Raw genomic sequence first — 13,504 nt, 5'->3', positions numbered from 1 at the left:
TGACCAAGCTGAAGGAAATTTGTTCCCATGAGTATCAGAGTGCAGTACCAGTGACCCCCCAGTCTCCGTTAACAATTCTCGGAATTTCAGAAAAGAAACGTTGTTTCCTGGTGCTATAGCTGATCTCCCACTGTACTGTTCACTGTGCAGATTTTCACGACCCTGTATAGAGGACACACCATTTCAATGCCTGTAAAGTGTTTTGTAACTGTTAGTGGATATTCTCTAAAGCACTCTTTTTTCTTTAACGAAAAGTAGGATAGCTCTTACTTACTAGGATAGTCAGACGTACTCGGAAATATTACATCCATACTTGAATGCCTGACACATAGGTGAATGGCACTCCATTAACCAACGTTTGCAGTGCCGGGATGTCACATCCAACTACTACACCATTCAGTTTGTCCTAGTGGTGTTTCCTTTGAATAACAAATATCGGGAAAACTTATTTTTGGATGACCCTCCTAATTCCAGTTCTCTTTCTGCATTTGGCTACATTTTTTAGATTTCTTGTGACGACTCTTGTGGACAGATACCAGCATGGAAGACTTAATAATAATTGGGGTTTACATTGCGAGACAACTGAGATCATGAGCGACGCCACAGCAGTCGGTCTGTGGATTGCCCACCTGAGTGTCCTTAAATGTGCAATAAAAGCTCACCACACAACACACCGTATTTAATGTCCCTTGTGGAAGATGGCATGTCTAAGCAACTTGTATCCTGGCACTAAGTTGCTGGTGTTTTTGGCCAGGTTCGAACCGGCGGTCTCGGGATCAGAAGGCGAACACACTACAGACTCAGCCACCAAGGCCGGTTCACGGACAACTTGAACAACACAATTATGTTAACTCTGCCATCAAGTAATTCAGTTTCCTGCATATGTTATGTAACAATTGAACTTCAGTTTTGTAAACCTGAAGGCTAAGCTAAGAACCACCTCTTATAATTTAGTGACTCTATTTGATGTCTGAATGTGTTCACACCTCTTAAAAACCTAATAAGACAAAATCTTGATGATTTCTAATATGTGGTATATACAAGGCCAGCTACAAGACGTCTACAATTAGACGTCAATTACTAAATGTCTACCAGATGTCTAGTAAATCACTAATTTTAGACGTCTAAATAATAGTAAGACTTTTAGACGTCTAGTCAACGTCCAGTTTGGGCACTATCCCTAAAGTCTAGGGTTAGAACAGGTCTGGACGTCTAGTGGACTATCATGTGTTCCCTGGGATGTTTCTTGATCGCACTGTTAGAAGCAGCGAAAAAGCTATAATTACTCTGTCCTGTGCGTCCTGGGTATGTTCTGAAATATTTGAGAGCGCACTCGCAACTTGATATTATGTATCAGAATCTTCACCCTGCTCGCTGTTCGCACTGTAGTGCTACCCGAGTCTGAGTTGTCGAGCAAGCTGACGAAGGAGCTCGTTGAACAGCTGCTTTTCACACGTCAGTGGAAAATGCCATTGATCTTGTCATTTTGTCAACACAAAACACAATGGGATCTGCACTACACGAACGCATGCACATAAGCACAAACGAAACATCGCAACTTTCTATTTCACAACACAAACACAAACATACAATCCTTCCTGACTCATTACCTTCACACTTTTCACTCACCCATTGTGAAACTCAGATTCTTCTGCATTTACGTACACGCGTGAACACCATAAACGGTCACCGCAACGAACGCCACAAAACAAATAACGGATTGGATTGGATCGGCCTTTTGTGCCCTGCGTTGACCGCTCGGGGCAGTCCTCCTCAGGTAACCGAGGATGCGACTGTAGAGTATGTACCACTGCGCCAATTTACAACGTTGCAAGCTCATTGGCCGAGACTGTCTGCGCGCTCCGATTGGTTGAACATGGATTATTTTCGGGCGCACATGCGTGCAGGCTTGGCGGTTTCGATGGTTTCGATTTGACTTCTCTGGCCGTTATGGGGGTGTGTTATGGCGTGCCGCATGACAAAGTGACCAAGGATTACGGGAGATACAAGTCGACCTTGACTGTCGAAGTAAAAGCGGCGCCGACTCCGAAGAAGTCTCAAGAAAAGGTTTGAGCCTCTGTTCCCGTGGGAATTGGCCTTGGGACGTAAGGAAGTGGACTGAAGTGATGCTCACGAAAGGAGCACAAGGCAACACCAAAGGATTCTCAATGACGACCAGAATCTATTTTAAGTGCTTGCTTACTTCTTCGGTTTATTATCGGTGTCTGGCTGTCACACTGCCATGCTGACCGTGCAACATGTGTGAGGAGGCGTGAGGTGCAATGGCAACATCGGAAGATGGTCCACCAAGACGGGTCAGTTATAACAAATGCGGAGCCAGCTTTTGCAAGAATTCACGCCTCAACTGCAATCTTTCATTTTTTGGATTCCCAGGAGACGAGAGGTACGACAGTTCCTGTTTATTTCCAGCTTTCTTATGTAGGGATCCGACACATTTGTCACACTAATCAGTGAGCGATGTTTTCCTTTGGGTTAGTCTGTAGAGTATTTATTTTCTCTCTTATTCATCAACCTTCATTGTGTTATAGGAAGTCTGCGTGGATTGAGTACGCCGGTCAACCAGGATTTGCCAATCTTCCGCCTGACCAGCTAAAACATCACAAACTGTGCGAGGCGCATTTCACATCCGACGCGTTCGTGAACAGGCAGAGGACACGTCTGAAAAGAACGGCTGTCCCCACTGTGCCCCTCCAGTCAGTGCAACGTTGTCCTTCTACGGTTGCTGGTGAGTCTTTTTTCATGAGTGATGCCTCGGAACCGCCCCCAGTTGACATCTTGACCCCCCTAAACCTCCTAACGCTCCCTCTTACAGGGAGTTTGTTATTTTAACGTGCATAAATAGATGTTGACAGTGATACATTCAATGTATAACGATACTGAAGCGTAGCTGTAAGAATAACCCCCACAAACAGTTTGTACCCCCCCTCCCCCTTGCTTGTCATTTTGGATACAACATTGGGCAGCAGAACAGAATCCAGAGGAAAGAAAAAAAATTGGGGGTGCAGTTGCTGTTTTTTTTGGGGGGGAGAAGGTGATGTCAAACGTTTGGGGGATGTTGGAAGGTCTGAATAAATCACTGATACTAAGTACACCTGCCAAAGCCTGTACAGTAGCCCATTAGGCACATACTGTTCTGTTCGCAAATGTTGCATATAGACATTTGTTTTCAAACTTCTGGTTTTGGTCTTCTTCTTCTTCTTCAAACTTCTGGTCAAAACTCATAAACTTCTGGTAAATACCCGCTCCATGACTTCTGTTTCCTGCTTCAGTAATAGGCCGAATAGAACATGCTGCTATGTCTGCACCCCAATCTCCAACTCCCTCAACCTCCTACCACCAACCAAGTGAGCCAGGGGAAGCCAGTGGTAAGTGGAATATTTTTCTTTTTATCGACCGAAGACTGTCTGGCCAGAGCTCACATTATAATGTCATGGCAATTTATTCATTAAGCGAAAAAGAATCTGAACTGGTTAGTGCCACTGTGTTTCATTCTGCTCAATTCCTCTGTGACAGGCCAAACAGAAACCACAGTTAGGTTTGCACCTCACTCCCCAACTCCCTCAACCTCCTACCACCAACCAAGTGAGCCAGGGGAAGCCAGTGGTAAGTGGAATATTTTTCTTTTTATCGACCCAAGACTGTCTGGCCAGAGCTCACATTATAATGTCATGGCAATTTATTCATTAAGCGAGAAAGAATCTGAACTAGTGCCACTGTGTTTCATTCTGCTCAATTCCTCTGTGACAGGCCAAACAGAAACCACAGTTAGGTTTGCACCTCACTCCCCAACTCCCTCAACCTCCTACCACCAACCAAGTGAGCCAGGGGAAGCCAGTGGTAAGTGGAATATTTTTTCTTTTTATCGACCCAAGACTGTCTGGCCAGAGCTCACATTATAATGTCATGGCAATTTATTCATTAAGCGAAAAAGAATCTGAACTGGTTAGTGCCACTGTGTTTCATTCTGCTCAATTCCTCTGTGACAGGCCAAACAGAAACCACAGTTAGGTTTGCACCTCACTCCCCAACTCCCTCAACCTCCTACCACCAACCAAGTGAGCCAGGGGAAGCCAGTGGTAAGTGGAATATTTTTCTTTTTATCGACCCAAGACTGTCTGGCCAGAGCTCACATTATAATGTCATGGCAATTTATTCATTAAGCGAAAAAGAATCTGAACTGGTTAGTGCCACTGTGTTTCATTCTGCTCAATTCCTCTGTGACAGGCCAAACAGAAACCACAGTTAGGTTTGCACCTCACTCCCCAACTCCCTCAACCTCCTACCACCAACCAAGTGAGCCAGGGGAAGCCAGTGGTAAGTGGAATATTTTTCTTTTTATCGACCCAAGACTGTCTGGCCAGAGCTCACATTATAATGTCATGGCAATTTATTCATTAAGCGAGAAAGAATCTGAACTGGTTAGTGCCACTGTGTTTCATTCTGCTCAATTCCTCTGTGACAGGCCAAACAGAAACCACAGTTAGGTTTGCACCTCACTCCCCAACTCCCTCAACCTCCTACCACCAACCAAGTGAGCCAGGGGAAGCCAGTGGTAAGTGGAATATTTTTCTTTTTATCGACCCAAGACTGTCTGGCCAGAGCTCACATTATAATGTCATGGCAATTTATTCATTAAGCGAAAAAGAATCTGAACTGGTTAGTGCCACTGTGTTTCATTCTGCTCAATTCCTCTGTGACAGGCCAAACAGAAACCACAGTTAGGTTTGCACCTCACTCCCCAACTCCCTCAACCTCCTACCACCAACCAAGTGAGCCAGGGGAAGCCAGTGGTAAGTGGAATATTTTTTCTTTTTATCGACCCAAGACTGTCTGGCCAGAGCTCACATTATAATGTAATGGCAATATATTCATTAAGCGAGAAAGAATATGAACTGGTTAGTGCCACTGTGTTTCATTCTGCTCAATTCCTCTGTGACAGGCCAAACAGAAACCACAGTTAGGTTTGCACCTCACTCCCCAACTCCCTCAACCTCCTACCACCAACCAAGTGAGCCAAGGGAAGCCAGTGGTAAGTGGAATATTTTTCTTTTTATCGACCCAAGACTGTCTGGCCAGAGCTCACATTATAATGTCATGGCAATTTATTCATTAAGCGAAAAAGAATCTGAACTGGTTAGTGCCACTGTGTTTCATTCTGCTCAATTCCTCTGTGACAGGCCAAACAGAAACCACAGTTAGGTTTGCACCTCACTACCCAACTCCCTCAACCTCCTACCACCAACCACGTGAGCCAGGGGAAGCCAGTGGTAAGTGGAATATTTTTCTTTTTATCGACCCAAGACTGTCTGGCCAGAGCTCACATTATAATGTCATGGCAATTTATTCATTAAGCGAGAAAGAATCTGAACTGGTTAGTGCCACTGTGTTTCACTCTGCTCAATTCCTCTGTGACAGGCCAAACAGAAACCACAGTTAGGTTTGCACCTCACTCCCCAACTCCCTCAACCTCCTACCACCAACCATGTGAGCCAGGGGGAGCCAGTGGTAAGTGGAATATTTTCTCTTTTTATCGACCCAAGACTGTCTGGCCAGAGCTCACATTATAATGTCATGGCAATATATTCATTAAGCGAGAAAGAATCTGAACTGGTTAGTGCCACTGTGTTTCATTCTGCTCAATTCCTCTGTGACAGGCCAAACAGAAACCACAGTTAGGTTTGCACCTCACTCCCCAACACCCTCAACCTCCTACCACCAACCAAGTGAGCCAGGGGAAGCCAGTGGTAAGTGGAATATTTTTCTTTTTATCGACCCAAGACTGTCTGGCCAGAGCTTACATTATAATGTCATGGCAATTTATTCATTAAGCGAAAAAGAATCTGAACTGGTTAGTGCCACTGTGTTTCATTCTGCTCAATTCCTCTGTGACAGGCCAAACAGAAACCACAGTTAGGTTTGCACCTCACTCCCCAACTCCCTCAACCTCCTACCACCAACCAAGTGAGCCAGGGGAAGCCAGTGGTAAGTGGAATATTTTTTCTTTTTATCGACCCAAGACTGTCTGGCCAGAGCTCACATTATAATGTAATGGCAATATATTCATTAAGCGAGAAAGAATATGAACTGGTTAGTGCCACTGTGTTTCATTCTGCTCAATTCCTCTGTGACAGGCCAAACAGAAACCACAGTTAGGTTTGCACCTCACTCCCCAACTCCCTCAACCTCCTACCACCAACCAAGTGAGCCAAGGGAAGCCAGTGGTAAGTGGAATATTTTTCTTTTTATCGACCCAAGACTGTCTGGCCAGAGCTCACATTATAATGTCATGGCAATTTATTCATTAAGCGAAAAAGAATCTGAACTGGTTAGTGCCACTGTGTTTCATTCTGCTCAATTCCTCTGTGACAGGCCAAACAGAAACCACAGTTAGGTTTGCACCTCACTACCCAACTCCCTCAACCTCCTACCACCAACCACGTGAGCCAGGGGAAGCCAGTGGTAAGTGGAATATTTTTCTTTTTATCGACCCAAGACTGTCTGGCCAGAGCTCACATTATAATGTCATGGCAATTTATTCATTAAGCGAGAAAGAATCTGAACTGGTTAGTGCCACTGTGTTTCACTCTGCTCAATTCCTCTGTGACAGGCCAAACAGAAACCACAGTTAGGTTTGCACCTCACTCCCCAACTCCCTCAACCTCCTACCACCAACCATGTGAGCCAGGGGGAGCCAGTGGTAAGTGGAATATTTTCTCTTTTTATCGACCCAAGACTGTCTGGCCAGAGCTCACATTATAATGTAATGGCAATATATTCATTAAGCGAGAAAGAATCTGAACTGGTTAGTGCCACTGTGTTTCATTCTGCTCAATTCCTCTGTGACAGGCCAAACAGAAACCACAGTTAGGTTTGCACCTCACTCCCCAACTCCCTCAACCTCGTACCACCAATCAAGTGAGCCAGGGGAAGCCAGTGGTAAGTGGAATATTTTTCTTTTTATCGACCCAAGACTGTCTGGCCAGAGCTCACATTATAATGTCATGGCAATATATTCATTAAGCGAGAAAGAATCTGAACTGGTTAGTGCCACTGTGTTTCATTCTGCTCAATTCCTCTGTGACAGGCCAAACAAAAACCACAGTTAGGTTTGCACCTCACTCCCCAACTCCCTCAACCTCCTACCACCAACCAAGTGAGCCAGGGGAATCCAGTGGTAGGTGGATATACCTTTTGTATGTATTAACCCATAATGGCAAAGCCAGAGTTACTTGTTTTTTCAATATAGTTAGTTGCTTTTGCACGGGTACGATATGCTAAATATGAACTCGCTTCAGGTACCCATTCTGACGAGCGTGCTGCTACAAAAGGTAGTGCGGTAGCCTCACCCACACCTGGCACATCTTCAGTGACATCCTCACCTTGCAGCGCACCTCAAGATCTCAGTCGTAAGTAGAATTGTTCTTATGCAGTTTCAGGTAGAAGGTAAAATGTGTTGCAGGTTTTTATACTCAAACTACATTTCGATAAGAATATGCTTGGGTACATCTTTTGCCCCTGAGCACCTCATAAACATGATTGCTTTACACATGCTAAATCATTCCTCGGGCTAACGTGATAAATCTCATCTTTGCAGCGTTGGCTGAACCCCTACAAAGCGACACCGCAAAAGATTCAAGTACACGGCAGACCACAGGTAAGAACTGCACTATATATGATTAACACTGTTTTATCCTATGTTACTCATTGGGTCTGTCAGCACTGACTTATTCTACGAATGTAGTCTGTCATGCTGTAGTCTATGTCAGTGCACCTTATTCCTGTGTTGTGACCGTTATTTTCACGATGTATTTCAGCATTATGCTTTGAATTTTACAGCCTCTGCATCTGGTATTAGTCACAGGCGGGGACGTCCCCTAAAGCGAAGAACGCCTCGAACTGCTGCCCTCATTCATCAGCTTCAAGTATCAAGGGAGCGCCTCCGACGTGCACTATTTCGAAGCCGTGCAACCATGCACTTTGGGGGCCTCACAAGAAGCCAGATAGTGTTTGCAGCATCACGGTGTTTGTCAAAACGTGCTCTCAGTCTATTCCGTGTTCAGCTATTTCTGCAGCCATTGAACAAGTTTGGTCGGAGGTGGCCCCCCCAGTTTAGGAGCTTCGCGCTTAACTTGCATTTCAAGGGTCCTCAAGCATATCACTACTTAAGTAAAGTGCTGGCATTGCCATCCGAGAGTTCCCTGAGGAGTGAGTTGGCTAAAAGACATTGTTGTGGAACCTGGAGTCATGCCTTCGGTCCTTCAAGGACTTAAGACAAGACTCCAAGGACTGCCTCCAAAAGATCGTACATGCACAATGATTTTTGATTAAATGTCCATAAAAGAACCTTCAATAAAAGTCCATTCAACAGGATGATGAGGATTAGATTTGCTATCAGTGATTCCACCAAACATAAGGAGTTACTAGAGTCTACAGTACAGTGGATTGCACAGTGGAAATTTGACAGTGATAGGCAACCTCCTACTGTTAGGGGGTGCCAAATCACAATTTGTGCAGTACTTGCATTGTGGGAGGGCCTTCGCCAAAATTTTGGTTTTGAACATCTGCTGACACGGCGGCTCAACCAGGACCCTGTAGAAAACATGTTTGGTCAATTCCGGCAAATGCATGGGTGCAATGAGACACCAAACGCGTTTCAGTTCGTAGCAGGCCTCAAGCATACCCTTGCGGGGAACCTCATGAAGCTTCCAAGCAGAGGCAACTGTGAGGCTGATACGACTGAACTTTTAAATGATCTGATGCACATGCCGGTTTCCTCAACTGCAAGCAGTTCTTATAAGACTGCCGACTCCCAAGGGGTGCCTACAGTTGATGAAATGCAGGCTGAACATGGTATCCGTGATGTGCAAGAGCCCGACAATATTATTGAGGCTAATGCACAGTATGCACATGCAGGGTCCTTGATTCACTCTTTCTTGAAGAAATCAGAATGTCCCAACTGCCCAAACTTGTTGAAGGCTGCAGATGAGGGGCTACTAAGGCCAGAAGGCTTGTACACTTACTTGCAAAGTGAATCACAAGTGTCTGGCAGTACATTTTGAGCCCCATCAGATGCCTTCTTTGCGTTCTTTTGCAAGTTAGAAAGCACATTCTTACGAGAGGTTGCGAACGTCCTACACAGAAAAGGAGTAAAGCAGCGCCTCATAAGTGCCTTCATTGAGAACAGTCATGAGCCTTTCTGTTGCGCAGCATGTCACGCCCATTTCTTATCTTTTTTTGCCATAAAGCGGATGCAATACCATATCAGACTTAAAAACAGAGAGTCTGCTGAGGCTGCTTACAGACGGTCAGAGCAGAGGAAACGAAAAAAGCTTCCAACGTAATTGTAATTTCATCAGTAGCTTCAGACGAATAGTAGAGCACATGAAAAAAAAAACCCTTATGAATCTCACCCAACACTGTGTTGATAACCCCGCTTGCATACTGCACAACGACTCTGAAGGTTCCTTTATGTATGCTAGACACTTTCTACAACGAACGCCCGAAATAGGCAAATGGGGTTCTGTTTTCCATTTGAGGTACCTAGTGTTTGTGAAAAAAGTATTGGAATGTATCTAAGTTGTATGATCCTTTGGTATGTATTCTAACATGAAATGTCGCATCTTGAAATCTACTTTAAAGCAAAATAGTTGTTTACTTTACTTTCCATATTCTTAACACTGATAAACAGGGATCCTAATTTTCCACACTACAAATGTTCAAACTGCATACTAAAACATGGACAAGTTCTGTTTCCTTCCAATGCAGCAATGACACTGGTCACATGACATAGTTTGTAATGCATAAATTGAACAAACTTTTCCAGTATTGTCAAACTTTAAGTTTACATATTCCGTCTGAATACTGTCTTATCTGTACCACAAGCACATAAGCACCCTTATGCAGCAGGTCCTTTCTCCAGTTATTACGTTACACGAAACCCAATATTTTCTCCATCCCTGCTCTGTGTAACATTTTATGCAGTGAGAAGCCCTCTAACAAGTTAGCATTGGTGCTAGCTATAGTTTTCGCAGGGTAGAGTGGTGAATGAATCTTTACATAATCAGAGGATGCACCTTTTTGATTTTGTGATGGCTGTTGCTAGCGTTCCGTCCAGACAAAATAGTAAATGCCACTAGAGTTCCGTTAAGACGGAATAGTAGGTGTTGCTAGCGTTCCGTCCTAAACCTAACCTCAGTCACGACGGATGCACAGTCTACATGGGCTCTCTCGACACATGGAATATGAGTAGTATTGATTAATACGGCTTAATAACGGTGCCCGTATAAGAACCATGCGGCATAAGAACCGTGCGCTATAACGACATCCTTTTTCTAATCCAAGATGGCCGATTCTAAGCCAACACAATCCAGTTCTAAGCCAACACAATCCACTTGTAATCCAAGCACGAGCCAAATCCAAAGCCATCTGATTGGCCGCCATTAGCCACGCCCACTTCACGTTGATTGGCCACCGCGCTCAACTGATCTTTGAATGGCTGACCGTAGATCCGCTCCTTTATGCTAATTAGTTGGCTTGGCTCCGCCCAGTTCACACTGAGCGGCCCGTGCTAAGCCTTGACTGATCATTGATTGGTTGACTGTAGCTCCGCCCACCCTTATGCTAATTACTCGGCTCTGCCCCCACTTCACACGCTGATTGGTGCATGCGTATCGCTGACCACAGCTCCGCCCCTTTATGCTAATTAACCGGCTCCGCTGATTGGTCCATTCTAAGCCTACTGATCACTCTCCCAGCCACCTCTGATTGGCCGCCGCCGCCGCCGCCTCCCGCCGGACGCCCCGCTGCGGCCTCAAACTTACCCGGGCTAGCGGGTGGCCGCCGCCAGATGGTGCGCGGGTCGCTCGCCGGCGGCTTCATCTCAGATGTTCAAACTTACCTTGGGGCGTCCGCCCACTTCATGCTGATTGGTTCATTCTAAGCCTACTGATCACCCTTCCAATGTAAGCCTGCCGATTGGCCCGTTCTAAGCCCACTGACACTGGATGGTGCAACCTGGCTCCGCCCACTTCACGCTGATTGGTCCATTCTAAGCCTACCGATGGCTGGCCCTGATTGGTCCACGCTAAGCCCACTGAACGGTAATTGGCTTACCTGTCGCTCCTAAGCAGCTTCAGATAAGACACACACGACAATTGTTGATTTCAACCTTTATTTGGTGCAACAGCCTCCTGGTTCAGCTGTGGGTATAGGTTCAGCTGCATCAGAGAGATCATTGGTCTATGTGGACATCTCTCACGCTCACTCAGCTCCCTCGGTTGATTCCAACTGTTATTGGTTCATCTGACTGCATGTGGCCGCTCACCCAGCTCCTTATTGGTTCTAGTTGGTCACAGCTCCCTCATAGGCTCCAACTCCGATGGGTCCATCTAACAGCAAGTGGTCACTGCTGTTGATCCATTGAACTGCAAGCCACTCATTGGTCACTCACACTCATCTCTAGACGATATAAATTTAACTGTGGAACTTTTACCATAAGATAACTTTAGCGGGGCTGGTAGGCTCCAACGGCTATTGGCCCGCGCTAACCGCATGCCTCCACCCATTGGTTCACAACGCGCATGCTCTGACGGCGCCGAAGAAGGTTCCCTACACATTTAATAGAAATTATGCTATTGGTCCAGCTGCGTCATAGGGCACAGCTGTGGCTGGCCCTGATGCTACTTACTTCGTGGCGCAACTCTTTAATGGCTCCACCCGCTTCGCATTGATTGGTCCATTTTAAGCCTACTGACTTCTAAGCGAGTCCACGCTAAGCCTACTGATCACTCAACCAGCGCTCTGATTGGCCGCTACCAATTGGCCCTCGTTCTAAGTCCACTGACACCGGATGGCGCAACTCTTCACCAGCTCTGCCTACTTCATGCTGATTGGTCCATTCTGAGTCTACTGACTTCTAAGCCGAACCACGCTAAGCCTACTGATTGTCCCTTCACACCAAAGCCCACCGATGTCTGGCCCTGATTGGTCCACGTTAAGCCTACTGAACAGTGATTGGCTAGCCTGTCGCTCCTAAACCACAATGCAGCAGCTTCAGACAAGACACACACACACGACAATTGTTGATTTCAACCTTTATTTGGTACAACAACCTGCTGTGGGTTGGTTCAGCTGCATCAGAGAGATCCCGGTCATCTCTTGCGCTCATTGGTCACTCAGCTCCCTCGATAGACACCATATGGCTCATCTAACTGCAAGTGCTCATTGGCCCATCTGACTACAAGCCTCTCATCGGTCACTTATGTGTAAGGCTCCCTAACGGGCTCCAACTGCTATCGGCCCATCCGCGGCTTCTCACCGGTTCACAATGAAACTTTTTCACATGCTCTGCCCTACACAGACAAGAGATGGCGCCGCTTGTCTCTGCAAAGATGGACTGCTGCCATTGCATTGGTGACTCATTTCTATCCAACTGGTTCTAGAGAGCCAGCGTGCTGAACAGCTTACATGCCGCCGCCTGTTCACGTAGCCACAGTTGGGGAAATTTTTTTTTCAGGGTACACATTTCAAAACACACTCTACACGAGTAAAGTTGGCTTCCCCCGGTTGCATGCGTGCGTTAGGTCAAGCCCACCCCCTGAGAACAAGCTTAGGATCGTTTAGGATGTGTGTGTGTGTGCTTTGCAGTTCAACCTAAAAATCGTTTCAATCAAGCAGAATGGCAAATGATGCAATGGAGCGCGTTCATTCTTGAGAACGAATTTTGTGACAGAACATAAACAAAACAAAGCATTTCAATGTGCAAAAAAGTCATCGTGACGCTAATCAGGAAAGCCAGCACGCGTTCGAAATAAGCTGGAAGAAGCACATGATCGAGAAAACAACGATAGTTGATGCTGTGCAGAGAAGCTGGTTTGAGGGAAAAACAGATGATGAATATGATCAATAAACCCTTGGGCCTGTTTTTATTTTAGACAGCGCGCATTCAACACACGAAATTAAATAAATCGAGCAGAATGACAATAGCATAGTGGCGCTATGTGGTGAAGCTCAAGACGCACTGACACTCCAACGCTTATTAAACAATGACGCACGTACTGAAGCTAAAAAAGAAAAAGGCAGACTCAACCCAAGCTGAGTATGAAGAAACACAATTGCTCCCATCAGAACATTCTGTTCAAACAGAGCCGTCGTACACGACACAGCTCGCACTCCTGGAAGCACTTGTAGAGGACGATGGTCTTCCTCTACATGAGCCCCGACCGGCGATGATGGTATGCCACGGAGAGGCGGTGACGGTGGCCTATCTCCATGGCCGCGCCGGTGGAACTGAAGCCGGTGCTCCACGCGCGTGGCCATCGTTGTCGTCGTCGTCGTCGCCGTCCGCTACAGGGGTCCCCCGGCCGTCAGATGCGTTGCGGACGCATCGCAAGAGCTGGAGTTAACGGGCGACCGTGGTAGGCGTATAGACGTGGTGACGTGTGGTCGAATAGGGGCACGGCACACGTTGGCGGCACTTCAGAGA

At 46.1% G+C, this 13,504-nt stretch overlaps 1 protein-coding gene and 1 long non-coding RNA gene across 2 annotated transcripts; both read left to right on the top strand.

Moving 5' to 3' along the window:
* Positions 1 to 2,657: 2,657 nt before the first annotated feature.
* LOC135397902 (uncharacterized) lies at positions 2,658 to 3,619 on the top strand. Its single transcript, XR_010423860.1, has 3 exons — positions 2,658 to 2,746; positions 3,291 to 3,386; positions 3,535 to 3,619. It is a non-coding gene; the product is annotated as an uncharacterized LOC135397902 (long non-coding RNA).
* Positions 3,620 to 3,924: 305 nt separating this feature from the next.
* On the top strand, positions 3,925 to 9,448 carry LOC135398537 (protein piccolo-like). Its single transcript, XM_064629936.1, has 18 exons — positions 3,925 to 3,963; positions 4,008 to 4,097; positions 4,246 to 4,335; positions 4,484 to 4,573; positions 4,722 to 4,811; positions 4,961 to 5,050; positions 5,199 to 5,288; positions 5,437 to 5,526; positions 5,676 to 5,765; positions 5,914 to 6,003; positions 6,153 to 6,242; positions 6,391 to 6,480; positions 6,629 to 6,718; positions 6,868 to 6,889; positions 7,106 to 7,195; positions 7,317 to 7,427; positions 7,616 to 7,675; positions 7,858 to 9,448. Exons 1-18 carry the CDS (start codon positions 3,925 to 3,927, stop codon positions 8,289 to 8,291), a joined length of 1,836 nt encoding a protein of 611 aa, XP_064486006.1. The 3' UTR covers positions 8,292 to 9,448.
* The last annotated feature ends 4,056 nt before the right edge of the window (positions 9,449 to 13,504 follow it).

This window comes from Ornithodoros turicata, chromosome 6 (assembly GCF_037126465.1).
Source record: "Ornithodoros turicata isolate Travis chromosome 6, ASM3712646v1, whole genome shotgun sequence".
Classification (NCBI taxonomy): Eukaryota; Metazoa; Arthropoda; class Arachnida; order Ixodida; family Argasidae; genus Ornithodoros; species Ornithodoros turicata.
The sequence above is the reverse complement of the archived record's forward strand: the minus strand, read 5'-3'. Positions and strand labels throughout refer to the sequence as shown.

Bases quoted from the DNA above. Each gene is read 5' to 3' on its own strand.
- LOC135398537 (XM_064629936.1), top strand. From the start codon at position 3,925: ATGGCAATTTATTCATTAAGCGAAAAAGAATCTGAACTG. The intron at 5,051-5,198 runs GTAAGTGGAATA...CCTCTGTGACAG, and splicing joins TGAGCCAAGGGAAGCCAGTG to GCCAAACAGAAACCACAGTT. The intron at 6,004-6,152 runs GTAAGTGGAATA...CCTCTGTGACAG, and splicing joins TGAGCCAGGGGAAGCCAGTG to GCCAAACAGAAACCACAGTT.